Here is a 27,578-nt window from a genome sequence, read left to right as displayed (position 1 = left end):
ATAAAATTAAAAATACACACACACATATTAATATGTGTTCAGAGACCACAAAGCCTTTACCAAACACAGCATTTGCCTGTAATACTCAGCTCCATAAAGGGGAGCGAGGTGTTAAAGTGCTCAGGATAAACCAGAGCTGCTGACAGGGGTTGGAAGACAGCGCTCAGGGAACAGTGGTACTGCTGGTGAAATGACCATATCCTGACGACTTGACCCCAAACAGATCTGGAGCCATGACACTCTGCCTGAGGGGAGGGACACCTGGAAGATTAGTGCCACCAGTGCACTCAGGAAAAGCAGCGCTCAGGCCCCGCTATTGGCAAGTTCATGCACTAAAACATGGGACATCAGCTGGGGCGGCAGAATGAACGGAGATGTTGTAGCCAAGTCGGTTCAAAATAAATGCCTGTGGGTCTGTTTGCTTTGTTTGGGGCACTGGCCTGACTTGGATTAAAAAATGCAGAAGGTGAGGCCTCTGGAAATCAAGAGATGAGCCTGACCCTTTTGGAGGTCTGTAATTTCCCTCTGTCCACACTGCCCACGAACAGACAGTGGAGCCTGCCTCCATGGTCTACACCAGCCTTCTCAACAAGTTTCCACAAGAAAACTAAGTCCCCATACCTCCAATGTATGTGATAATTTACTGCTCTGCCTCACATCTAGAATGTTCTATCCTGGTAGCTTTTGATCCTCTTCCTAGAGACCCTAACTCTCTTGCGGCATGCAGTTGAGATACTAAGCTACTTCCCTCCTTAGCACCCCGCCCCGCGCCCCACCCTTGGTCACCCACAGGGAGAGGCAGACAATGTAATGAGGCTGGGGAGCTGCTGAGACCTTTCACTTAGGAACCAAATATAGGTCAGTGGCTTTCATCAGGAGGCATTACAAACCTGCTTGGAGGAGCCTGCCCTGCTAGCGGTGCTCAATTACATCCCTTTGTATGTTTGAATGTCTCCCCGTTTTTTGGCCCGAGCCACACCCAGTGCAGCAGTGTCACTCACAGACCTGTGGAATCTACTGGATAGTAAGTCTAAACGAGGGGCAGCAGGTGACCCTGGCACAGCATGTCTCTCTCAGGGTCCACAGCTCTCTCAGCGAGGGCAGAGCCCCACAGTGCAAAACGCAGCGTAATTCAGTGTCTTGTGGGGAGAAAAAGCAAATGAACTAATAAAAGAGAGAGTGACACTTCAATCGCCTGACCCTCCTTCTCCCGAAACACCATTCTTTAGAAGGTCATGGATCCCAACATGCTTCGCTCTGCTTATCTGAATACGTTCCAGGTGCCCCTTGGCAATCAGACAATTGGCATTTCACTGTAATCAATGTCAGACGTCAAAGAGGCCAGGGCCTACAAGGGAAGATGAGAGTCAGAAGTCAGGGGCTCGGGCTCAAGGAAGGAAGGAGAGACACCGGAGGAGCAAAGTAGGGCCCTTGAAAGCAGGAGGGGTCAGAATGCGGACCTCCCTGCATTGTGCGAGAGGCTGGGCTTGGAAAATAACTTATTTATATGGGCATCCTTATCTTGGTAACCAAACATTCCAGGAAGTTAGTCCCAAGTCATTGAGGTAGATTAGATTAGGGGACGAGCCTGCTGAAACCTCTCATTTTACTATTTTCCAGTGGCTCACACTTCCCCTGCTGCGGCTTCCTTGCTGGCTGCATATTCCCATGTAAACTCGCTGGAGAGTTCCCAAACTGCATGTGGCCTGGGGGCCGCACTGCAATCTCTCCGCATCTACTAAAAGTCATTATCCCAGGGCCTTATCTCAGGCAGGGCTGAGAAAATCATTTTCACAAGCTGCAAATGGTTGCAGGCAGCCTACAGGGCAGCTGCGATAACCTGCGAGGACTTGTGAGGGGCCCTGTGAAGCGCCACGGGTGAAAATGTGGAGGAGACAGGGCCGGTGGGGAGGGGGGTGCCGGCCCGTCTCCTTCAGACCATCCATCTTCCTTCCCCACCGAGTCTCTCCAGACATCCTGGAAACTGCTAAACCTTAATGAAGGGCAAGATGAATGTGACCCTCCAGACAGAGGTTTAAAAGCAAATTTATCTAAAGCACATTTGAAAATCACGAGGAGCTGACCAAACGGCCACACCTTGGTGGAGCATAAAGTAGGAGGCCCGTGAAGGCAAACTTACACTTTATTGAATCATTGGCTCTTAGACTCAAAGCCCAAACTTGGAAACATTAAGTGAGGAGCGTGGCCCCTTGTCTCACATCCACAATGAACACGTCTCTGAGGTGCGGGAGGTTGCCCAGCCTTTCCTAGAGAACACCCAGCCCAGTCTTAGTCTATTTACTATACCGCCCCCCTCCCCCCTCCCAACCCCGCTTCTACTCCCTCCTTCCCCGTTAAAGTGGTTTCAGGCAATTAGTCGTTTCATTCGTGCAGCACTTCGCTTCTTGCAGCCCTGGTTCCACACCCAGTCACCTGGGGAGCGTCTGAAAACTCAGATGCCCAGGCTGCACCCTGGACCCATCAAGTACGACCCTAGGGGGGTCAGGGGGCCAGGCACCAGTAATGCTCTAGCTCCCTGGGTGGTTCCAAGGTGCAGCCAGGGTGAAACCACTGAACACTTCAACAGCTCTGAGAGCCCACCGCACTCCTGCAAATGTTCTTGGAAGGAAACACAGTCCACAGGCCTAGTCCTCAGAAGGCACTGGGTCCTTGTGAAAAACATGCACTCCTGGGCGCCAACGCTCCCGGTTCTGACCGCCTGGTGGTGGGGCCAGCTGAACTTGATGCACGCTAGAGGTGAGACTGTTCTGATCCAGAATTCCCATCAAGTGCCGTTTTTCAGTTTAATGAAGAATACTGGGCCAAATACACCTTAAAAAATGTTTAAGAGAAGAATATAAAAGGAGGAATCCTAACACCGTAAATATATTCTTACTTACAATTTTACTAAGCTGCACTCTAATCTGCCCAGAAGTTTGGCAACTATTTTTATTCATGGGTTGGCTTGGGAGTAGAAGAAAGTAATGAACAGCAAAGGCCACAGACTTGGGGGCATCAAGGAGGTGAGGAGGACGATGCAGGGCTTAGAAGCCACGCACAGAAGACGTAAGGATGTTTAAGGTCTTCTGCCTGGAGAGAAGAGGGGGTGGTCAGAAGGTAGAGGTGGCCACGGTGTGGGAGCTGTGTTAAGAAGCTGCAAGAGGAAATAGGCTTGTTTACTATGGTTTCGGAGGGCAGAAAAGGAACAGTAGACATTAAAGAGAGGCAGATTTTATCAGTATAAGAAAAATTGTGAGAGATGCAACAATGAAATGGGCTTCCGTGTTAAATGAGTGAGTTCCCCATTGCTGACAGGATCCAAGACATGACTAGATGACCTCCACCATGTTACTGTTGAAAGCAATTTGCTTAAGGTCCCTTTCAACTTTAGGAGTCTATGATTATAAATATCAAAGAAGAAATGCTAGGCTGTATCTGATTTTTACATTGATTCTTTCTGCAGAAACCACTACCATTTATTTATTTAATAATCATTTATTGAAAACCTACTATGTGCAATGCACTGTGCAAAGCTTTGGGGATACAGAGATGAGGAAGACACAGTCCTGCTCTCAAGGAGCTCCCATTCTAAAGGGCGACAGACAAGTTTTCAACAATTATCATCCAGTACAGTAAATGTGATGATATAGGTATTCATAGAATACTGTGGGATCACAAAGCAGTGCTCTAACTCAGCTTAGGAGAAACTTAGAACGAAAGCTGAGGATAAAAGAATAGAGAGGCATTAGTAGAGTGGACAGGTCGGGTGGGCATGGGAAGAACATTCCATGCAGAGCAAACTGTGCGTGCAAAGGCCCTGAGGTGGACAGCTGCCTGGTGCACTGGGAATGGTGAGTAATTAATTCACTGTGGCCCAAGAGCAGTGTCTGTGCAGAGCTGGATGAGATGAGGCAGAACAGGCCAGCAAGGGCCAGACCCCAAAGGACCTTGCATGCGATGCTAAAGAGCTGGGGCTTATCCTGAAGATGGGAGGAGACCAGTGGGGAAATTGAAGCAGGGAAGTGACATGCTCAGACTTGTAATTAAGAAAGATCATTTTTGTGTCAGTATGAAAGAAAGACTGGCAGAGAATAAGACTGGCAGCAAGGAGACCAGTTAAAGATTTTTGCAGGAGTCCAGGCAAGAAATAACGAAGACCTAAACTAGGAGAGAGGCCGTGGGGGACAGGAGGGGAGGAAGAGGTGAATCACACGGACTGAAAGTCTAGTGGCTCAGGAGGTTAGACCCAAGGTGGTGGAGGGCGCTGGGGTATGGCCAGTGGGAGAAGGAGCTCAGGAGGGCTGCTGAGTTCCTGGCTGGGGTAACTGAGCGCGTGGCGGAGGCCGGGAGTACAGGAGGAGTGGTTTTGGTGGTGAGGGAAGGAGCCTGATGAGTTCAGGTTTGGAAATGCTGAGATTGAGGTGCCGGTGGGATTTCCAGTTCATCTTCAACACGCATGAAAATACTCTTGCAATTCCAGTCCCTGAGCTCTGCCGAGCAGAACATGTCAATCATCTGGAAAGGGATTAAATCAATCCAGCCAAGTTAGCAATCATCCTTCCTGACTCCACTCGCCTTGAAATCAGAATGGAGTTCCAGGGAAGCAATGCATACTCTCTTCCTGAATCCTTCTGTTTAAAATCATCTGTGGCCAAACCAGTAAACTTATACTCACTGCATGTGCAGCCTGGAATGGTCAGTTTTCAGCAAGGAGACAATGGTTCTTGACTGTCAGTGCAGATGGCTTTTCTGATTAAAGCTCTTCTCCACAACCCTCCTTAAAGACTCTTAGTGGATTTCCACATTTCTAAACGTAGTATCTGCATACTTCTTACTACCACAAGCCCTCCACACCCTCTCAGTTCATTCCCCAAATAAGCCAAAGCTTTGTAACCATTAAATTTTTTTATTTAAATCATCTATGAAAATGTAAATCTCATCTTTCTTGAAAAAAGACCCACAATATCTAAAGATTAGAAATAATGTCATTCAATTTATACAAAAACTGAATAATTTCCCACACATTTTTCATTTGCTGATTCCCTTAACTATTTATTTAATCCTTATAGACCTCATGCATTTTGGGGGAACTGCTGAGAACTTTTCTGTGCGTAAAGAACGACAAGGCGTGCATTAACAAACAACCTACACTTTCTCGTTCAACTCTCAACCTTTGATTCCACTGACGACAAGGAAAATTAAACAGTGAGCAAATGAGAGCAAATGATCGATACAGGCGTATCCATTTCTACATGACACCCTGCTTCTCTTATGCTGCTTCAGTGGCTTTTCCTGCCCCTTCCCTGAGGCCTCCCTCTTGGCAAGTACTCACAGCTTTTGCGAAGACCCCCATAAGTTCCGGGAACTGATGTGTCAGGAGGGCCAGCATGGCTGTGAAGGAACACAATCCAGCAGTAAACAGAATAAAGAAGGGAAGCTCCTTCTTTGGGTAAACTGAGACTTCATGGAAAGCTGTGGAGAAGATAAAAGGGAAATACTAGGGCTGGAAGACAATGCATTCTCAGGGAATTTCTGTATGTGGGACGGACTCTTTAGAGCTTTGGCTGAAGCCTTTTGCAAATGAACAAGGTAGGGTATTGGAATGAACCACCGTCAACATTGGCGCCTTCGGCTGCCTAACTGCTTCTTCTCCCGAGTCCATTTCCAACCTCAGCGCTCGGTCTAGAAGCGTAACAGTGCTATTTGGGGATGGCACACATTCATGGGCAGGGAGAGGAACACCATCTAGGCCTAATTTATAATGTTCCTTTCTCAAAAGTAAACACAAAAACAAAACTTGATTCAAATTATGAAACACGTTTAATGTACAAAACCCAGAAAATCCAAAATCAATTATACTGGAGAAAAGTCTCTCCAGATTTTTCACTTTCCTATAATTTCTAATCATTATAATGAGGCGATATTAGTTTATCTTGTATTTTTTTTCCAGGCGTACTCTGTGTATGTTGACAAAGGGGGAGGCCCAGGTAGAGAGCCACCCAGAGAGGACCTCCTACGCTGGCCTTATCAATCTGCAAGGGTTGGGGATAAAGGCTGAAGGGTCATCTGGCACAACTGTGGGAGACTCTTGTTAATATACTTCCAAACACCACCACCACCTCCAAAAAATTACTAATGCTCTTTAGGGTGACTTTCATAATTTTAAATTCAAATAATGGGTTTGGGGAAACCAAAAAGCTGTGGCACAAAAACAAGAAAATGGATTCCTCTGCTTTTTGTGGCTCTGTGGATGCCTGTTACCTGGGATCCTGGGGTGCTGACTGGGAAGACAGGGGCTGACCCGTCAGAGGGAAAAGCTCCAGCTGCCCTCGGCCCTGGTAGAGGGAGCAGTGAATCTGCCTGTTAGCGGTACCGACACAGGACCCGACACCACCGAATCTGCGTGCGAGCAGTACCGACACAGGGACCGAAAGCACCCAAGAGCTGCACCTTCCTCAGGAAATCCAAGATCTAAAGGCCTTTCTCCAACCCCTCAGCTCGCATTACTTAGAGCCCTAAACACTAATCCACTCTGTTGAGACGCGGGTGGAGGGCCCAGGACAGAGGAACAAACACAAACAAGCATGGCGCCCACCAGAATCCAGGAGGGCACCTGCTCGGATTCAAACGTGGGGTGGAGGTCACTGTGCCAATTATGGCACTTAACAGTGTGTGAAATGTGGGGGGCACGTGAAGTAACCAAGCCTCTCCACATGCGTATCCTCAAAACCCAGCCTACCAAGAGATTCTGAGGGGAGACCTGGCTTGAACCACTGCCTCCAATTAACTAAATGTGAGCCATAATTTTCTATTTCAGGCTTATAAAGATTATTCCTATAAAGTTTCTTTTAAGAACTGTAATCTTGTTCTAATAGTGAATCCATCCCCATGGAAACTTAATTGGGCTCAACTAAAACATTTTAAAACAGTGTACTTTTCAGAAAACTGTCTTTTTTACCAGAAAACTGAAACTTTAACAAGGATCTCCCTGAAGGGGGAGTCAAAAGGTAAAGTATGGGCCCATAACAGGGATTTCTGAAATCAAATCTAATGTAGTGTGAGACACCAGACCCTTTTCACAATAAAACTCGGGCAGTGAGGAACAACACGTCACTGAAATCTCCCCGCTCCCTAAGTGACAAAGCTCGCGTTGGGGCTGGCTAGCAAGGAAACGAGCGAGCTACCTCCTGCTACTTCAGTTTGAGACAGCCAGTCGGTCTGCACCCAGACCCCACCACGTGGGAGATTTACGACCAGCTCAATAACGCTGGTGTTGGACAATTTACTATGCACCCAGGGCTCCAAAGTTACACTATTCCTCTGGGCAAAGTATTTAAACATGTTATAGCTATGAGATATGATATAATTGGGGCTGGTAAAAGGGAGGGGGTGGCAGGAGTGAGGATGGGGAAGAGCGAATAGCCAAAATTTGGAGCTTATTATCTGAGTGAGAAAATATGGCCACATGAAGAGCTTGGACATGACCTTGTGCACAGTATGACTTGATAATAACTAGTTAGCCAGGACTGTCAAAACAATGCTGTACTGCAGTAAACCAAATCATACTTTCCACAGCAGCATGGGCCACCAGACTGCCAGCTGGTCCGGCCCTCGAGGGCAGGGCCCCTCTGTGCTGAATTCGCGCTGAGGCTGCACGTGTGCTCTGCACATGGCACACCGCTCTCTACGTGGGATCCCGAGACACTCACGGGAAGTCCTGGTGGCCAAGGGCGCTGTGTCACCACAGAGAGCACCCATCCCACCCACACTCCGCCTCTGGCAGAGCGGCCCTCCCTCCCCTGACTCATCTGCTGCTCCCTCTGAGGTCAGCGCTTCTTCTGCAAACCCCAGGCTGTGCGGACTGCCTCTGAGCAGCACCCTGCATGCTGGCCCCGCGCAGCCCACCTCAGCCCCAAGCTGGGGGTCTCTGTGCTCAGGCCCCCGGGACGCCTCCTCATCTAATCTCAGCCCTCTGGGGTCTTCCCTTTGACAAATCTGGAAAGATGAGGAGGAGCAGGACGCCGAATCCACTCCCATAACTCACTTAAATGCACATGATATCAATTAAGGACAAGGTCTGGGAGAAGAGTGATAAAAGACAAGGGACATTATAAGCACGTGTCATTCTCACTCCTTCCTGCTCCCTCCGCAGGCAGGCTACCCTCACTGGCTGAAGAGCGGAATACAGAGAGGTGAGACTTACACGGAAGCAGTTCCCGGTCTGCTGTTTCTGTACAGATTGGGTAGGGATAAAACAGATGCCCCTTTTCCAAGGGGTACGGGATCATCCGGAAAGCTGAAAAGGAGAGACAGTATGTCAGAAGTTCAATATATTTGTCTCATAACTTCTCAACTTCAAGAAGGGCCTTCTGAGCATTTTTATAACAAGGACCATTTCTACAAAGAAGTCCCAGAAAGGATGCAAGACTTCCCCAAACTCTGAGTCATGTGCCAGATAAACTGTCAGAGGTGCATTATGATGTATGACTCACATGTTAATCTCACGCTATATATTCTGGGCAAACCGCACATGGCTGGGTGGGGCTGGGGGTGCTGGGGTAGGGAAGCCATCAGTCGCAATGCCCAGCGTTCCCTCATCCACAAACTATTATTGAAATGTCATAAGCACTAGCGCGATAGAGCTCAGCTGACGGCAAAACCTGGATGGAAATGCTTCCCCAAGCAGCAAATGTGGACTGACTTGTTGGAGCCTGTCACAGATGTACAAATATGAAAGGCATTCTACCGTGTCTATTTAAAAAATATGTCGAGGTGGATTAGAATTCCAACCACGATGGATAAAAACAAAAATCTAAACGTGCATTACTTGGGAGGTATTTCTAACTTTATGAAACTTTTAAATCTTCAACATCATACGGGAAAAAATGGATTAGGGGAGATTGATTATCTGTATTTTGATGATGTCAGGCCACCTAAATTCTGCTTTTGTGGCATCAGATGACATTGGGTCTCGCACTGAGTCACGGCTTTCCAATCAATCCATCCCTCCCCATTATCACATGCGTTACTCTCCCCGTTACCATGTCATCAGCATGTTAGTCTCACTGTGCCTATGAACAGTGCTCAAGGAGGTAATTTTTCTTCAGCAGATGTCCTTTAGCTGCAGCGTGCTGCAGACATAAAATATAAAAACTGATCCTACACTGGGAACGCTGGACACCAATCTTTGCCTTCATGTGTGTCAAAGAGGGGTGGTGGCGACACAATTCTTTTTAGTTTTAAATGCAGCCCTTCAAGGAATAGTAGCTCCATCCTGAGCTGTGTACTTACCTAAGCCTTCTTAAAATGCTGTCAATGTACATACTTATCTTTTGCATACTTATTTCAAACAGGAATCAGAAACAAAGAATGTTCTCCCTCACAAGAAATGACAAGGTTCCATTGTAACCAGCATCGGTGCACATGTGGTATTTATTCTGGTGTCTGAATATTATTTAAAAGTACAAACATTATGTATGTGATCCCAGCGTTTGGAGTGCAGTCAATCCACACCACTGTGGTATCACTCTGAGGTTACCGCACGCTGCCACGGAGAATATAAATCACTGTAAACGTGGGATTAGAGCACGGTCCGTTAGCTGAGGTAAAAATGTTATCAATTTTCCTCTCGTAACAGAAACCTCATAAACAGAGATTAAAACATTAAAAACACCCCAGTCTTTAATTCTTCTTAAAATGAAAGGCTCACCCTAGTTCAATCAGACCTTAACTTTCATGCAAACAAAGATGACTTTTGCCCGCTACAGCGAGCAGAGAGAAGCTCCCCGACAGGTTGTTAGCACACAAAGATCACTCAAGAACCGGCATCTCTCTCAATGGACTCAGGCTTACAAGAGACGGAAAAAAACTAGAAAGAAAAAAACAAAACAAAAAACAAACAACAACAAAAAACCCCCACAACTTTTTAGTGTATATTTTAGTTTATAGGATACATTAAAATCTCTTCTGGGAAGTGGTACATTTAAATTTAAACCGCAATATGGCAGGATTTTAATACATTTCCCATAAATGATGGCTCCTATGAAAGCATCCCAAAAATGTGGAAAAACCTATGTGGAAGTTTTTTTTTGCTTGTTTGTTTTTAATCTAGATTCTCCATGTGCAACATGGCTACTGCAATTAAGAATCTGCTCAGGTTTATACGATATAAATAAACCCTCAGTTTTCAAAGTGGCTATAAATTTGAATGCTAGATTTTATTCAAAAATTGAAGTAAGTTTGCACTTCAGGGAGCAATTTTTTAAATGAAATATAGGAGTTCAAGATCTTGACAGTGTTCAACCATAGAAATCACATGGTTGGTTGGTGTCTTTTCAGTCAGATGCCAAATGTTTTTTCACTCCAGTATTTGGCATGCATACAGAATTTTGTGCATCAAGTTAAATCTTTTCCTTCTAATCAATTCTGGTCTTTTTGGAGAGGGTGGAGACATTGATTAGATACAACTTTTAAAAAGCATGCACACACACACACACACACACACACACTCACACACGCTTCCTATATTGTCCTCCCCCCACACCCTTGATTGTAAAGATGCTTGTGGTGCTCTTAAAAATAGCTCTCTTTCTCATGTCAGTTGTCATCTACATCGAGTGCATAAAATAATATTAAGACTTTTGGCTTCACTCAACAAAAGCAAATACAATTTCTGTTTGCAATTCTATCCTTCACCCACCCTGCTGTGCAGGGTCCAACAAAGTGTGAGATAAGCAGTGCAGGTCTGGAGAGAGCGGAAGGGGCACTGCACACGCCTGGCCAGCTTCACCCCCAATGCCCGGTCCCTTTCACTGTGAAGACAGCTTTCGGAGTGCCCCAGGAGGACTGCATGGCTTTAGCCGAATGTCCAGAAATTTTGCAAGAGCAAGTATTAACACACTGGTTTGGCAGAGCAAATAAGAATGGAAAAAAAGGTCATTTCATCTATTTTATGAATTTGATCTATTTGATTTATTACTGAGTGACCACTAACCTCCTAAAAATCTTGTCTGAGAATACATACATTTTTGGGCAATTAAAAATACACATGTATTTGGTTAAAACAAAACAAAAAAAGCTGGGCCACTCAGAGTGAATACATGGTACACAAGTGACATTTCTGTTTTCCTTTGTGTGCCATCCCCGCCCCTACCTTGATTTCTGTTGAGCCTTTGGTGAGGGGCTGACATGAAACCGGGAATTAGCTAATGAACACATTGGGCAGTCCACAGTAAAACCTGAGGTGTACACTTCTGTCTGTGTCCTGACCAGATATATTTTCTAGGCTCTGAGCGTAGAAAGTGCTGTGTCCAGCATACTCTCCACTGATAACGGGGAGAGAGGCAACAGAACCAAAGAGTGGACAGAGGGTGGATATGTGAACAAGGTAATTCCTGATTTTCCCAGTGACTTCCAAGGACCCACTACAGAGACAAGGATAGAAGGTAAAATTTGATACTTTTGTTTGTCTACATTGTCTTTTCAAAGAGGATCTCAGAGAACTTTATAGAGAGATTACCTGTGGTAGCGAGAAGAGTTTGAATCCCAGATCTAATTCCTCAAAACGTGAGCATGTCCCTCCTGCACCCAGAATAGAAAGGGGCACCAAGCACACAGCCCCTGCACTGACAGCTCACCACCCAGGGCAGAAAACAGGTGATCCAATAATCATGGAAATGTGTGCAAGTTGCCACTGTGACAGCTCCTAGAAGGAGAGACCCATGGGGCTGTGTGTATCCAATGGGGGAAGAGTGGAGGTGACAGCTAAAGGATGAATTGAACCTGACCAAGCTAACAACTACATGTCTTTGGGGAGGTCATTACCCCATGTCCAGTGTCCTCGGCTATGAAAGTGAGAATGCCATGGAACTTGCGAGGCTACTAAAGGGACTACATGTGACAGCAGAGGTCAGGGTGTCGAAACAGAGTGCCTGCCTGCTCAGTAAAAATTAGTTTTCTCTTTACTCTCCCTTTCTATGAACCCTGAAGTTCCCATTTGCTCTATTAGGTCATGCTGTAGCTTATAAATAAAAATAATGCTTGTTTATAAACAAGTAGGAGTACAAACAACAGAACAGAAAATTATCAAAATACAAATTTTATGTTCTCACTTTTTATTGCATGGTAGGACACTGCCCACAAAGGCTATCTGTCTTTTGTGAGACATTTGGGCACAACACTACACAAAGTACAAGAGTCAAAGCCTGGGTTCTGATCCACATTCTTTCAGGATCCAGTTCTGTGGCCTTGGGAAAATCACTTCCCCTTGGTTAGATTAAACAATGTTCCAAACCAATTCTGGAGAGAAAGTCTAGAGTTTTACAGGGGATTTCACCTTGTTAGTGACCTGCAACATGCTCACGCTCTGTTCCCACTTCCACAACTGTATTGTTCATATCCACATGTATCTTGTGTGTGTGTGTGTGTGTGTGTGTGTGTGTGAGTGCATCTGTGCATACGTAGACACACACATTCAGCTGTCTGTCCCAAAGCTTTTCAGAGTCTTATTCACCTTGGTATCCCCGACACAATGCCTGGCACAAAGGAGGGACTCAATAAATGTTCACTGAGTAGAGGAATGAACACATTCGTACACAATCAGGAAGAGACAGATTCCCCTTTAAAAACTCAGGTGGATCCAAATTGTGGTTAGTCGCCCAGACTGAATAATGAGAGCACACTGGTTCTATGGGATGGAAGGTGGGAAAGTATCTTGCAGGATCTGGAGACCAGCAATTAGTAAACGTTAGCTACCACCAGAGACTTTAGCTGACCTTTGCTTTCTCCCAAGAAACAAAACCTTAGATGTGTGGGATGGTAGGCCGGGGGTGGGGATCTCTCTTTAGCAGTCCAAAAGGTGCCAGCCTTTTGGAGGAAAGGTTTAGTTAGAGGAAATGCCCTCAGGACCACATCTTACAGAAAGTAGCATTTACCATTAGGTTCAAAGAGAATAAATTAGAATCAGAATTTCATCCTATGCTTCAACAATGGCCTATTTTCTCCTCTCAAAGGAAATATTCTGCCTTCGTCCCCCTAAAAAACACCACCTTCAAATCTTATACATTATTTAGTGAATTCTTGGGGGAAAAAATCTCCAAAAAGAAAATAAAGAGTCTTACTTGGTCAAGTGGGAAAAAAATGGAAACAAAGAACGGCTAAGTGATTTACCCTATGGCATACTAGTCTTCTGATATATAGAACCAGAAAATTAAATCGTAAAGTTCACAGTTGAAGTAGCAGACTACCCTGCTTTGTAAAATAAATACAGCCAAAATAGAGCCGTGAAAAGATCTAGGTAGGAGATAAGGCCACATCAGTATTTAATACAGGTAAAAACAGAAGATGTGCCATTTAAAACAGGGTACCATAAGGTGCAATACCATTGCAAATAAGACCCAGTTCAAATGAAATCTCTCATTCATATGTGTTTTTTATATTCAACTCATACTTGCAGTGGTGTGTGTGTGTGTGTGTGTGTGTGTGTGTGTGTGTCTGTGTGTGTGTGTGTCTGTGTGTGTGAGGATAACCAGAACCTACAGTGTTTAAAATAAGTATAATTCAGATAAGGTGGCAGCTATGTAATGAACTAAGAAACATATTTTTAAATCTTGTAAATGAAAACTCTTTCCCTTTCTTGATTACCTTGACTTTGAGGAACATATTGTGTAATTTCAGGACTGGGACAATGATGAATGAAACATTTTAGAAACCTTTGAAATGCTGATGTATTTGTGGTTCAGGACTACTTTTTTCTTTTTTTAAACCACCATATGCTTCAAACTCAAACAATCTCTGCCATGCTTCAGCTGGACTTCGGGGTTTTATCAAAAATGTGAGTTATTTCAGCCTGATTGATGGGAAACTCACTTAATTCCACAGAATGACTAATGCTCTGACATTAAAAAAGAAAAAATAAAAATTCATGAAAACGCAAAGCCAAATATACCTCCAGCGTCACCTCTAACCAACATGACAGAAAATGTTTTTTTTATCTCCAAAAGATAAATTGACTAAAATACTCATTTTTAACATGGAACCTAGTGAAATTAGGTACTGTTACCATCCTCCCTCAATCCCCTTCCTAATGAAAATGGGACGTTGGAAGATAGGTGGGGAATGGCCTTAAATTTCAGAATGAAGCAAAAAATGATTTAAAGGAGTAATAAACCTAAGCTACTAGGCGGGAGATGGGAAGAGGCGCCACCACGTGGCGCACTGAGGAAGTGCAGCCTCCTGCCTTCTGGCACAGGCTCCCCGGGGACCCGCTGACCTGAGAGAGAGAGGCCGGGGCCCAGGCACCAGCTGCCCTTGGCAACTGTGAGGAAGCCCCGCAACCTGGAAGGGCGATGGCTTTCAATATCATCAGTGCTTCACAGTGTTCAAAAACTGGGTAAGTTAAGTAAATACCACTGTGGGCAGCCAAGTCAGAATTCTAATGCAAGTCCTCTGATTTAAAATCCAGAGCTTATCATACAGAAGACAGATTGGTGGTTACTAGAGGAGGGGTGGAGGTGAAATGGGTGAAGGGGATCAAAAGGTACAAACCTCCAGTTATAATAAATGAATCATGGGCACTCAATGTGCAGCATGGTGGCTAATATGTATTGATTGCTCATTTGAAAGTTGCTAAGAGAGTAGATCTTAAATATATACAAATATCAAATCATTACATTGTACACCTAAAACTAATATAATGTTATGTCGATTATACCTCAAAAAAAAAAAAATCCAGAACTCTGATGCCTCCATTTAATTTAATTTTGAATGGACACAGATCTAGAATTCATGTCAAAATACCGCACACAATTGTCTGGTTTGGAGTGGTAATTCTTTCATCGAAATAGCACAACATTTTTATAACTTTGTTTTTAAAAAGGACCAAAAGTGTTTGTAATGAAAGATTATATTCCTAAATACATGTGTATACATCTACACATACACCCATATATGCACATATTCATACTTGTAAAAAATATATACGCTTGTAGAAATTTTGAAAAATACAAATATGAAGAAAAAAGAAATCATTTAAGATCCATTTAAAGATGTATTTATTTCTAGTCTCTTTTCTTTGTTTACAAATATAATTTATTTTTTATAAAATTGAGCTCATTTTACATTAAAATGTTTAAATCAATCCTCAACAACAAAAGTATGGTTTTATATAGAATGATTAACTTTATAAACACTAAGAAGGTAATAGGCATACCCTAGCCTATAAGTAGTGATATAAATTGAGGACTTCCAAGCAAATGTTCCAGAGATGACCAATCCTCTTATCCTTGTTCTATTCAGGAAAGGCCTAAATAGCTGGTATTATAGAAAAGAGGAATAAAGAAAAAGTAGACCTGGGTTTACATTCTGGCTCTGCATGACACTCAACAAGTCCCTCAGCCTCAGCGAATCTGTTTCTCTCTGAACAGGCGAGATGGGCACCTGTGTCCTGCCTAACTCGGGATGTCATCAGGAGTGTGTGAGCTGGTGGAGATGCAAACCCTCTGTGAGTTACCCACGTATACAAACACTCCCCAAGGCAGTTAGTACCTAGTAAGCACTCTCATGCATCTTTTCGAAAACTGAACAGCAGTGTAACTTCCGTGGAGTGGTTCCCATTACCTATAAGAACCCAATGCAGCATTTTATATCTAAAAATGTGTCTCTTTTTATTCTAATAAAGTGTTCACACATTTGACGTGAGGTAATTACATTCCCCAACATTACTACCGTGCTCGACTGGAGAGCTCACTATGTCACTTAACATTTCCCAGAAGCTCGGTCCTTCCCCAGCACCCGCCGTGCCGTTACCTGATTAGACAGGTAACTAATTTCCAGACAGAAAGTCCAGTTATTCCGCATGGGAGTCTTCTTATGGTTATGTCATTCCTAACACTGCGTCACTATCACTTGTTGTCCCCACCCCTTTTGATCCTTTCTATAGGACTGGCAACTTTCTTACCAATCCGATTCACTTGATAAGCTTCTATTATTGTGTTTCCAAGATGTCCATCTATAAATATGTTCTTATTTGTTAAGTCAATCTGTCCATTTAAGTTTTCTACAACTAACACTAGATAAGGTCTCTCATGTTCAGTTTGCTGGGGTTTTTCTGTCTTTTTCTCATGTTTAAATAAAAATTCTCTTTGTGTCGTTTGGACAGAACAGCTTCAAAACAGCGATTGTAAGCTCAGGCCAGAGGGGACTGACTGCACATGTGCCCACACACGCCCAGGTAGACTGAGCCATCCAGACACACCCAACAACTGCCGACACCTGGAGGGTGCTAACGCCCCCTACAGAGCGGAGTGAAAGCCACAGTAAGTCAACATCCCTCAAGTCACAAAGAGGAAATTATTTAAGTAGGGCCACCATCAGTTCTCTAAAGAAGTATTTTCAAAACAATTGAACAAAAAACTTTCAATCAACTTGAGACCCATCTCTGTCAACTTACTTTTACCCCATTTGGCTGTCTCCCTCGCCCCCCCTCACACTTCCTGCACCAGTTTGGGTTCCTGCTGGGTTAGGGACAGTCAGGAAAAGGGACAAGCAGATTATCAGAATGAAAATGGAAGCAGCAGAGATAAACAGAGTGAAAGGGATTAAAAAGACATTCATTTGTGAAGCTGACTGATCAGAGTGGGGATGAACTAAGAAAAAATTATCAGAAGACTCTAGCATTTGTTTTGTTTCCCCATAAAAGGGAAAGAATAAAGCAACCCATGTTACATGTTGTACTTATTTGACTTAAATTAATGACAAGAGAGTGTCAAAGTGCATGTCCATTAATCCATAATCGTGGCTTTTTTTGTTAATTTACCTTTCCCCAACAGTCCCCCCCCACACACACACACACACTTAGCATTTCTCCACATCGTATCCTTCTTATGATATGGCCTTGCTAATTCATGGCCTGGTTCAGGTCTCATATGACCCGGAACGGTACACGTGCCCATGCCACCCACAGACCTCTTCCCCTGAAAAACCACTGGGCCGCTGCGGCATGCTCCTCCCAGCTGGACTGGACGCTTCTCCAGCACAGGGACATGTCTCACCTGTGAGTAGAGCCGCCTCTCCTTCCACAGAGCAATGACACCCAGCACATATCAGACGGATTTGTCCCTGCAGCCACCTAACAGGCATGTAATCATTCACACATGAGCGCTACACCTGCCATTGGACACTCGGGTCCAAGGGCCGCTGCTCTTGTTTGGAAGCACAGCTGCTCCTCGTTTGTGTTTGGCCAACCTGGTTCCAGGAAAGGGTAACTGTGGCTCTTTAGCCAAACCTCCCAGAAAGGCATCCAAAAGCGGAACTCAGAGCCCAGCAAATCTAGGCCAAAGATTCCCATGATGCCAAGGGGCTGTCTCCAAAGAGGGTTTTCTGGATACAGACTGCTCCTCAGCCAGAACATTCCAGATTCATCCCATTCATCGTATAAAGTTGCCTTTTTGTGCTGTAGAGACGCCATCACTACTGTAACAACCACCACCAGTGGGGCACCAGAGAGCCTAAGCAATTAACCATCTCCCAGTGATGAAACATCAGAGAGGAACAGTATAGATATACCAATCCTCGTGATTCATCATGAACACTCATGCTCTTTTTTTACAAGTTATAATTTTTTTTTCAATTATAGTTGACATTCAATATTATATTAGTTTCATCTTGAAAAATGTTAAAAAGAAAGAAAACTACTTACTGCCTTCCCAGGTACAATGCAAAAGATTCAAAGCCCCTTCGACCCTCTTCCAGTGTGCCAGGTGAAAGAACGCATACGCTATTGCTTCACTGTCCCCTCTCTTCAGGATGTGTTCTGGGGGCAGGATTAAGCTTTTCATTTCTAGGAGGTACTGAAATAAAAAAGGCAGGAGACAGACGTGTTAATACTAGTAATTCAAAATTCAGTATTGAAAACAGAGACGTTGAGTTTCCTAAAGCCACTATTCATAAGCATTTCATCACACCTGCACCCCCATTTCTACACTGGAAGGCAATTACTAAAACACCCAGCAAGCCCAAGTTTGGTGACAGGTAATTAGCCTTGTGCTAGTTTACTACAGGGAACGTCAGAGGCTTTCAGGCTAAGATACTCTAATCAAAGAAATAAGTGTAGACTCAAACAGGAACATTTAGAAGACACCAGAATTTGGTACAACTTTGTAACCAGAATGAAAATATCTAAGACGGACGCATGAAGGTTAAGCACTCAAACGACTAAACCGACTGCACTAGGGAGACTTGAGGCTGAGGAGCACTGCCCAGTATCTTCTCTCTGCAGATCCTCGAAGGAGAAGGACCCAGTCCTTCTCAGATGCTCAGATGCTGGAGGGAGGAGGGGTAGAGGCCTGGGCCGAGGAAGACCCAAGGGAGGGGAGCAGTACAGACCCAAACTACAATCAATGTGCTTTCCGATCCTTCCCCCAAGACTTGAGGGTGCTCAGCTCACGCCTCTTCATTCCTGGCTTCTATGGGGGTGGGAGCACAGGACAAGACTGGATATTCTTCCTGGGGGCTCAGAGAACACTAGGCTCCCATTTGTACTCTTTTGTGTTTACTAGAACACAAAGGGAAGCAGGCTTAGAATGGTGTTTTTTATTTGCAAACATTAACTTCTCTCCGCTGGCTGGCATCTCTGTGCTGTTGTCACTAGTTATGTCCCTTGCCCATTCTCCGCCAACCGCTAACCACCATATCACAACCCATTCATCGCCTTTCAAATGGAGATTACTGGACGATAGAGAATTATGTTTGAGTAAAAAGGACAAACACAGCAAACGGAGGTGCTATGCGAAGAGATGCTCAACAATTTTAACGTCACGAACAATTGTCTGTGGCTTTAACTGTTGGTGGAAGCTTGTTATGGAAGAGGGTGAAGAATGGAAGAATCCAGATGTACCGAGTGGGGATTGTGATACACCTCGCAGTGTTTCATCATCATCTGGTTGTGGACTTACCCTCTGTGGGCCTGCTGGGCGCAGGTGCCCTCCAGCTTCCTCTCCTGTTGGCACACAGGGTATAGGGTATACTGCCCAGCAGGCGCTGGGAGGATACATTCAGTCTTCTTGGTTCAGCAAATGAGACTTTCCTCGGTCCCCAGCTGATATCTGAACAAACGTCTAAGCCTCAGGCCTCAAACAAGGAAGAGTAAGGAAGGGAGAGCCCACCCACAGAGCAGTGGAGACAGGGACAGCCAGCACACTGGATGGGGGGGCCTTCCTCCACAGAAGGACCTCTCCCCAGGCAGGGCCATGAACGGTGTTTATTATTTTGATGGGAACGCCTCAAACATGAGTTCCAAAAGAACTTTTTGGTCATATGCCTTTTTGAATTCTACAAATCACTGCTTTCTTCCCCCACCTTTTTGTAAAACAGGACAGGGCAAAAATCTTTTGGAAAAACATGACGATTTTGAATTACCTAGTAATCCAACTAACACTGTATTTATAATAAATACCAACCATGATGTAAATATAAAAGTGACTTTTATGTTCAGAGATACTTGGTTTTCCTCTGGTGATTTTGTTTCCTTAATAGAAGCCATTAAACTGTATGTTGTCCTGTCTGTGATGACCTTCAAATACCCCAAGGCTATGAGTCATGAGACAGACAACTTGTAAAGTGCTATGAACTGTACTGATTCAGAGTAAGTCAGAGAGGGAAGACCATTTGGTTACTCTTAATAATATCAAGAGAGCAAAGGAAAGGGAAAATGTCTTGCCTTATGAGGGCCCTAGAATAAGATTTTGATTTCTGAGTTCTCAATTTATAGTCACTTTGCCTACCAAGTAGTTATGTTTTAAAGAAGAATCATGCTGTATGAACTCTGACACAAATCAATGTGAAAACGAGTAGCTGGTGTGTCCCAGGTACACAGAAATCTCTTCAAGTCCTCAAGAATCAGATGGTGACTGAAACAAAAGTGTAAACTACCATTCCTTTTATTTCCGATTAAGAAAAGCTTTCAAAGTTGTTTCATTAAGCATCTATGAAAGAACTCTTGTCTTGCTTGGTATTGGCGGAAAAACAGACACATAGACCAATGGAATAGAATTGAGAACCCAGAAATAAAACCACATAAATATGGACAGATAATTTTTGACAAAGAAGCTAAAAACATACAAGGGAGGAAAGACAGCCTCTTCAATAAATGGTGCTGGGAGTATTGGATAGCCACGTGCAAAAGAATGAAACTGGACTGCTATCTGTTACCATGTACCAAAATTAATTCAAAATGGATCAAAGACTTAAGCATAAGACCTGACACAATAAACTGCATTGAAGAAAACATAGGTACTAAACTTATGGACCTTGGGTTCAAAGAGCATTTTATGAATTTGACTCCAAAGGCAATGGAAGTAAAAACTAAAATAAACGAATGGGATTATATGTAACTGAAAAGCTTCTGCACAGCAAAAGAAACTATTGACAAAATAATGAGGCAACAAACTGAATGAGAGAAGATTTTCGCAAACAGTGCCTCCGATAAGGGGCTAATATCCAAAATATACAAGGAACTCATGAAACTCAACAATAAAAAAACAAACAACCCAATTGAAAAATGGACAGAGGACCTGAAGAGACATTTCTCCGAAGAGGACTTACAAATGGCAAATAGACATATGAAAAAATGCTCAACATCGCTAATCATCAGAGAAATGCAAATGAAAACCACAATGAGATATCACCTCACCCCAGTCAGAATGGCTTTCATCAACAAGACAAATAGTAACAAGTGTTGGAGAGGCTGTGGAGAAAAAGGAACCCTCATACACTGTTGGTGGGAATGCAGACTGGTGCAGCCGCTATGGAAGGCAGTGTGGAGGTTCCTCAAGAAATTACGAATAGAATTACCATACGACCCAGCAATCGCTCTCCTGGGTATCTACCCAAAAAATCTGAAAGCATTTCTCTATAGAGACACGTGTACTCCAATGTTCATTGCAGCTTTGTTTACCGTGGCCAAGACATGGAAACAACCAAAATGTCCTTCGATAGATGAATGGATAAAGAAGTTGTGGTACATATACACAATGGAATACTATTCGGCGTTAAGGAAAGATGATATGGGAGCATTTGTGACAACATGGATGGATCTTGAGAGTATAATGCCAAGTGAAATAAGTCAGACAGAAAAAGCAGAGAACCATATGATTTCACTGATATGTGGTATATAAACCAAAAACAACAAAAGAACAAGACAAACAAATGAGAAACAAAAACTCATAGACACAGACAGTAATTTAGTGGTTACCAGAGGGTAAGGGGGTGGGGGGGTGGGTGATGAGGGTAAGGGGGTTCAAATATATGGTGATGGAAGGAGAACTGACTCTGGGTGGTGAACACACAATGGGATTTATAGACGATGTAATACAGAATTGTACACCCGAAATCTATGTAACTTTACTAACAATTGTCACTCCAATAAATTTAATAAAAAAGGGAAAAAAAATAACTCCTGTCTTGGCCTAAGAAATATTCAGGAATAAGTGAGAAGAAGTGGGCCTGGTAGCCACCCACCCACATCTGTGGGCACAAGTTGAAACAAACTAGGGGGTGGGGCTGAAGAAACTTGGGGAGGGGGAATATTTTTAGAAACTTACCTACAAAGGGATAAACAGATCTGCACTGTCCAATGTGGCTATTGACATTTAAATCAGTTAAATTAAATTGAAAATTGAGTTCCTCAGTTCCACTAGTCACATTTCAAGTCCTCGAGTGTTGCACACAACGAATGATACCATGTCAAGCAAGGCAGAGACCTTTCCATTATTACAGAAATTCCACCGGACAGCACTGCTGTGGACAATGCGAGTTCCCAATCTTCAAGTAACTGAAACAATTTTTAACGTGAAAACATTTCTCAGATGCCTAGGATACCAATGATAAGTGTATACTTACTGATTGAAAATACACAATGTGGCAAAAAGCTACAATGAATGTAATAAAACACAAACTCATTTAAAACCATCGTTGGTCACCAGGGCATGTACATATATTGGGAAATAGTAGTACACGTGTGTGAAACGGACGGCTTACTGAGCCCAGGCTGAAGGGGGAGCGCGTGGCTTCTAGGACAGGGCTGACAGCCCCAGCTGTGGCTGTGAGGTAATGCTGTTTCTCCCCAGGCTCCTGTGAGATTTGTGTCTGTGCACTCTTCACGTCCTGCCTCATATGACTTATCCGGGTGTCTCTCCCCTCAGCTTACTCCTAAAGTCCTCAAGAGCACACGTCTCATTTCCTAAGTAGTTAGTTTCTCAAAACGTGCGTCCCTGGTTTCATCAGCCTCCGGAGGCCAACCAGAGCAGCGCACCAAGGAGACCTCGCTGCCTTTTCACTGCATCTACTTTGTGGTAGAAATAGGTTATGCTTGTAAAGGAGATTTATCCTCCTGTATCGTTCCAAACACAATGCTCGCTCTGACCTAATGATGTAGGCTAATAACAACATGTGCTGGTTTTGGCTGGGCTTAAAATGGCTGGCAGGATCAGTTCTCAGCATGTGCAACATTTAAATTAGAAAGGCATGGAACAACACTTCACATCTTACTCGTCAAGAGAAGAATAAATGGAAGAGGGCAGATCCCTATCCACAAGTATGCAGAAATCAATTAGAAAAACTGCAGCTCACAAATCAGAGAACACTCTCTGCCTGTCTGCAGTGATTACTTGGCATCTATTAGCTCGGCCAGCATTCTCTGCTGCTATCCTGCCTGCCGTCCTGCCTCTAACTTCCTTCCCAGATTCTCAAATCACACTGATCTTAAAGTATAGGCTTCTAAAGGTTTCAGAAGCAACTTTTCAAAATCTACTTGTCAGAATCTAGTTCCTTATGCCCAATATAGGAACAAATGCATTTAGAACATACAGAGAGGAGCTGAGTATGCAGACTTATGGAATGTGAGCGGTATCTCCTTATGGAATGTGAACGGTGCTTCCTTATGGAGTGTAATACAGTGTTTCTCCGAAAATAAGACCTAGCCAGATAATCAGCTCTAATGCGTCTTTTGGAGCAAAAATTAATATAAGACCTGGTCTTATTTTACTATAACATAAGACCGGGTCTTTAATATAATATAATAATATAACATAATATAACATAGTATAACATAACGTAACGTAACATAACGTAACGTAACATAACATAACGTAACATAATATAATACAGGGCTCACACTCCAAAAGACACATTAGAGCTGATTGTCCAGCTAGATCTTATTTTCGGGGAAACACAGTAGGTACCTCCTTATGGAATATGAGCGGTATCTCCTTATGGAATGTGAGCGGTATCTCCTTATGGAATGTAAGCAGTGCCTCCTTATGGAGTGTGAGAGGTGCCTCCTTATAGAGTGTGAGCGGTGCCTCCTTATGGAATGTAAGCAGTGCCTCCTTATGAAATGTGAGAGGTGCTTCCTTATGGAGTGTGAGCGGTACCTCCTTATGGAATGTGAACGGTGCCTCCTTATAGAGTGTGAGCAGTGCCTCCTTATGGAGTGTGAGCGGTGCCTCCTTATGGAGTGTGGGCGGTGCCTCCTTATGAAGTGTGAGCGGTGCCTCCTTATGGAGTGTAATACGGTGTTTCTCCAAAAATAAGACCTAGCCAGACAATCAGCTCTAATGCATCTTTTGGAGCAAAAATTAATATAAGACCTGGTCTTATTTTACTATAAGACCTGGTCTTATTTTACTATAAGACCGGGTCTTTAATATAATATGATATGATATGATATGATATGATATGATATAATAATATAACATAACATAACATAACACACTATAATATAACATAACAACATAATATAATATAATACCGGGCTCACACTCCAAAAGACACATAGAGCTGATTGTCCAGCTAGATCTTATTTTTGGGGAAACACAGTAGGTACCTCCTTATGGAATGTGAGCGGTGCCTCCTTATGGAGGTGTCTAAGCAGAGGCTGGCTCACCTGTCAGGAAAGACATAGGAAAGATTTGGCCCCTCAGAGGCCACCCCAGCTGACTGCTCAGGTTTTTTTCTATTAAGGTCTGAAAATTCTATAATAATTTGAGTGAAAGTGATCCAAAAGTTATTCTTCACATAGATATTAATGCCAACGAATTAATTCATACCCAATTTTTGGATTTTCAATACCAACAATAGTAAAAGTCATAAAAATCATTTGCAAAAATCCAGGAGAAAGAACAGGTTAATTAAATTACAGCACATTTAGATGATGGCTATTAAGTTGCTCCCCCAAATCAGGTAGTAGTAGAATACTTATTAGCAGTAATAGAATATTTATTAGCTGATGATATAGTAATAAATGAAAAATAAAGTATACCACACAGATTATGATTTGGGTAATGAAAATGTACATGTGGCATTAAAAACATTGGAAGGTCACAGACTGAATGTTAATGGTGGCTGAATATTTGATTTTACAAGAAATTAATTTTTTTGTATTTTTTCAGATCTTGCCAAGTTTTCTGTGTTAAGCATTTTTATTTACGTCTCTCTCTCAATCTATATGTCTATTTATATGTATATATAATACACACACATGCATATATATATATATATATACATGGTATAATCAAGAAATACAGTGAATGTTCAAATAAAAAAATTATTACAGTAAGACATATTGCAATTAATTCCCCTCAAAATACCCCCTCTCGCTTCGAACACACTTATCCCACTGTTCTTGCCACTTTCTGAAGCAGTTCTGGAAATTCTCTTTCGTGAGTGTCTTTAGTTAGGCTGTCGTGGCTGCCTTGATGTCCTGAATCATTTTGACTTTGGGGAAGAGCCAGAAGTCACATGGTACCAGATCCAGTGAATAAGGAGGATAAGGACACATAGTAATGTTTTCATTGGACAGAAATTGCCATATACCAGAAGTGATGTGTGACATGGTGCATTTCTGTTGTGATCACAAAATACGGTGAATACTGCTGTCAAGTGCCATCTAATGGAAAGGCAGGGATTTTCAATACAGGAAGAGGCGCGTGGAATCTTAGTAACAATGTGTGACAAGTTTCAACTTGTTCGGTGCAGTTAGTTGGATGAGAGCTACGGTTGAGAGAAGACGTGTTTTAAAGTGTGCTGTAAATCATCCTCCATCATGACAACGCTCCATGTCACATATCGCTTCTGGTACGGCAATTGCTGTAAAACAAAAACAGTACAGTGTGTCCTCATCCACCTTATTTACTGGATCTGGCACCGTGCGACTTCTGGCTCTTCCTCAAAGTCAAACTGATTCAGGACATCGAGGCAGCCAAGACAGCACAACTAAAGACACTCACGAAAGAGGAGTTCTAGGACTTTGTAATACAAACCTATTTTGTAGACTTGCATCAAAAACACAAAAAGCGAGCCACACAGGAAAAGGTGAAAGGAATTAAGAAGTATAAATTGCCAATTATAGAAATAGTACAGCATACAAAATATAGTCAGTAATGTTGTAATAACTATATACTGGGTATTAGACGTATTGGGGTGACCACTTCATAAGACATATGTGTCTAGTTGCTATGTTGTACACCTGAAACTAATATAATATTGTATATAAACTGTAACTGAAAAACAAATTTTAAAACAAATGTAAAAAAAAAAAAAGCAAACCACATAAACAGAAAAAGATAACCAGAGATTGCAGTTTTTTTGTATGTCCATGTGCTTTGGTGCAACTGACTCTAAACGAGGCCATAAGCCCAGAAAAACATTTTAGACACATCAGTAAAGCGTTCAGAGAGTAAAACTAGTGCTATTTGGAACACATGCTACCTATTCCAGTTTCAATGTTGCCTACTCCCTGGACTCAGTAAGACCCACACTGGAATAGGACAAAACTACTGCAAGTCACCGGGGCTGGCTCAGGTCATGCTGTGATGGGGAAGGGGGTAAACAGAGTCACAGCCCCGACCCCACTTCCCTCATCTGCCCTCTGCCACTTTAAGCCACTGTTTGTATCCCAGCTCCACTATGCTGTTATAACACCTTGGGTAAGTTATTTAATTTCTTTCAACTCAGCTTGATTGTCTGTCAAAACAGAATAATAAAAATGCACATCTTGCTGTTTCAATGTTTGAAGACGATACGGGATAATAAATGGAAAGCATTCGTGCAGCACCTGGCACCTGACTCCTCACTAAATATAGCTACTTTTGCTAACAAAGAAATGAAGTGCTCACATTGCTGCGAAGGTGAGCTGTTTTTGTGGTGTGTGTCCCACAGACAGCTAAGTGTTTCCAGGTAAAGGACTTGAGTAATTCCATAGCAGTAGCAGGTCAGCTGAAGAGCACTGGCTCCTGGGCACCAGCCGACCAATGTGGGGTCCAGCATAGAGCCGTGCCTGGATGTCTGCAGCCCCTCAGGGGCTCTTCACAACATAACTGCTCCTGCCTGGTCCGATTATCTATTCACCACTTACCCTGCTCCATTCAAAGACATATGAGTGTCCACAGTGCATCCCAGGGAAAGACCTGGGAGTGCCCAGTGTACCCTGAGGGCACAGATCTGGGAGCATCCACAGTTCACAGCAAGGGCATGGACAGGAATCAGATCAGGTTCTGACACTGGTGATCCCTAATCTTTGTAGGTGTGTAGGTATGTAGGTGTAGGAATGTGTGTGAGTGTGTGTACAAAGAAACAATAACATTCCACATGATGACTGCAAAAGTAAGGGGAGATGGGAGCAGCTGCAAGGCCGGGCGGCAGCACGAAAGCATCAAAGAGCATAACGTGCTGTGACCCTGAGGCACTGGAGTACTAACAGACAGTAAGTGCCAACACTGGCTAACCACTAACGCGTGCCGGACATTGTCTCAGGTACTCCTTACAACTCTGTGAGAACACTACTATCATTCCTATTTCACAGATGGAAAAATGGAGGCTTTGGGGATGTAAGTAGATTTCCAAGGGTTCAACAAGTTGTATGTGGCAGAACCTGCATTGGAACTCAGGTTTTATGCTACTCTTTAAGGGAGTGAAACAGGAAAAGTAGGTTGGAAAAGGGCTTCCATGATATGTGATCTGACAAATAAGTTCGCGAACTTGTTGCTACGATATTGCTAAACTTTTTTGATATCAGAGGGATTATTCGTTATGAACTTATACAAACTGGACAAACAGTTAACCAAGTTTACTATTTGGAAGTGCTGAAAAGGCTGCATGAAAAAGTTAGACGACCTGAACTTTTCACCAACAATTCACGGCTCTTGCATCACGACAATGCACCAGCTCACAGGGCACTGTCTGTGAGGGAGTTTTTAGCCAGTAAACAAATAACTGTATTGGAACACCCTCCCTACTCACCTGATCTGACCCCCAATGACTTCTTTCTTTATCCAAAGATAAAGGAAATATTGAAAGGAAGACATGTTGATGACATTCAGGACATCAAGGGTAATACTATGACAGCTCTGATGGCCATTTCAGAGAGTTCCAAAATTGCTTTGAAGGGTGGACTAGGTGCTGGCATTGGTGCATAGCTTCGCAAGGGGAGGACTTCGAAGGTGACCATAGTGATATTCAGCATTGAGGTATGTAGCACTTTTTCTAGGATGTGTTCATGAAATTAATTATCTGACCTCATATGTTCT

At 43.3% G+C, this 27,578-nt stretch overlaps 1 protein-coding gene across 7 annotated transcripts in view; it reads right to left on the bottom strand.

The window, feature by feature from the left end:
• ST7 (suppression of tumorigenicity 7) overlaps window positions 1-27,578 on the bottom strand; it is a 248,877-nt gene that overhangs the window by 2,477 nt on the left and 218,822 nt on the right. For 4 of the 7 annotated variants that reach the window (XM_081038663.1, XM_081038665.1, XM_081038667.1 and 1 more), the window contains 3 exons: window positions 17,696-17,846; window positions 8,204-8,296; window positions 5,333-5,472 (listed from right to left, as the gene is read on the bottom strand). In XM_081038663.1, the coding sequence (XP_080894789.1) occupies window positions 5,333-5,472; window positions 8,204-8,296; window positions 17,696-17,846 (384 nt within the window). Of the gene's footprint in view, window positions 1-3,444; window positions 4,516-5,332; window positions 5,473-8,203; window positions 8,297-17,695; window positions 17,847-27,578 lie in introns of those variants that run through there. The other 3 variants (XM_081038669.1, XM_081038666.1, XM_081038664.1) reach the window with 2 other exon arrangements.

Source organism: Rhinolophus hipposideros (assembly GCF_964194185.1).
Source record: "Rhinolophus hipposideros genome assembly, chromosome: 25".
NCBI classification, from domain to species: Eukaryota; Metazoa; Chordata; class Mammalia; order Chiroptera; family Rhinolophidae; genus Rhinolophus; species Rhinolophus hipposideros.
The sequence above is the reverse complement of the archived record's forward strand: the minus strand, read 5'-3'. Positions and strand labels throughout refer to the sequence as shown.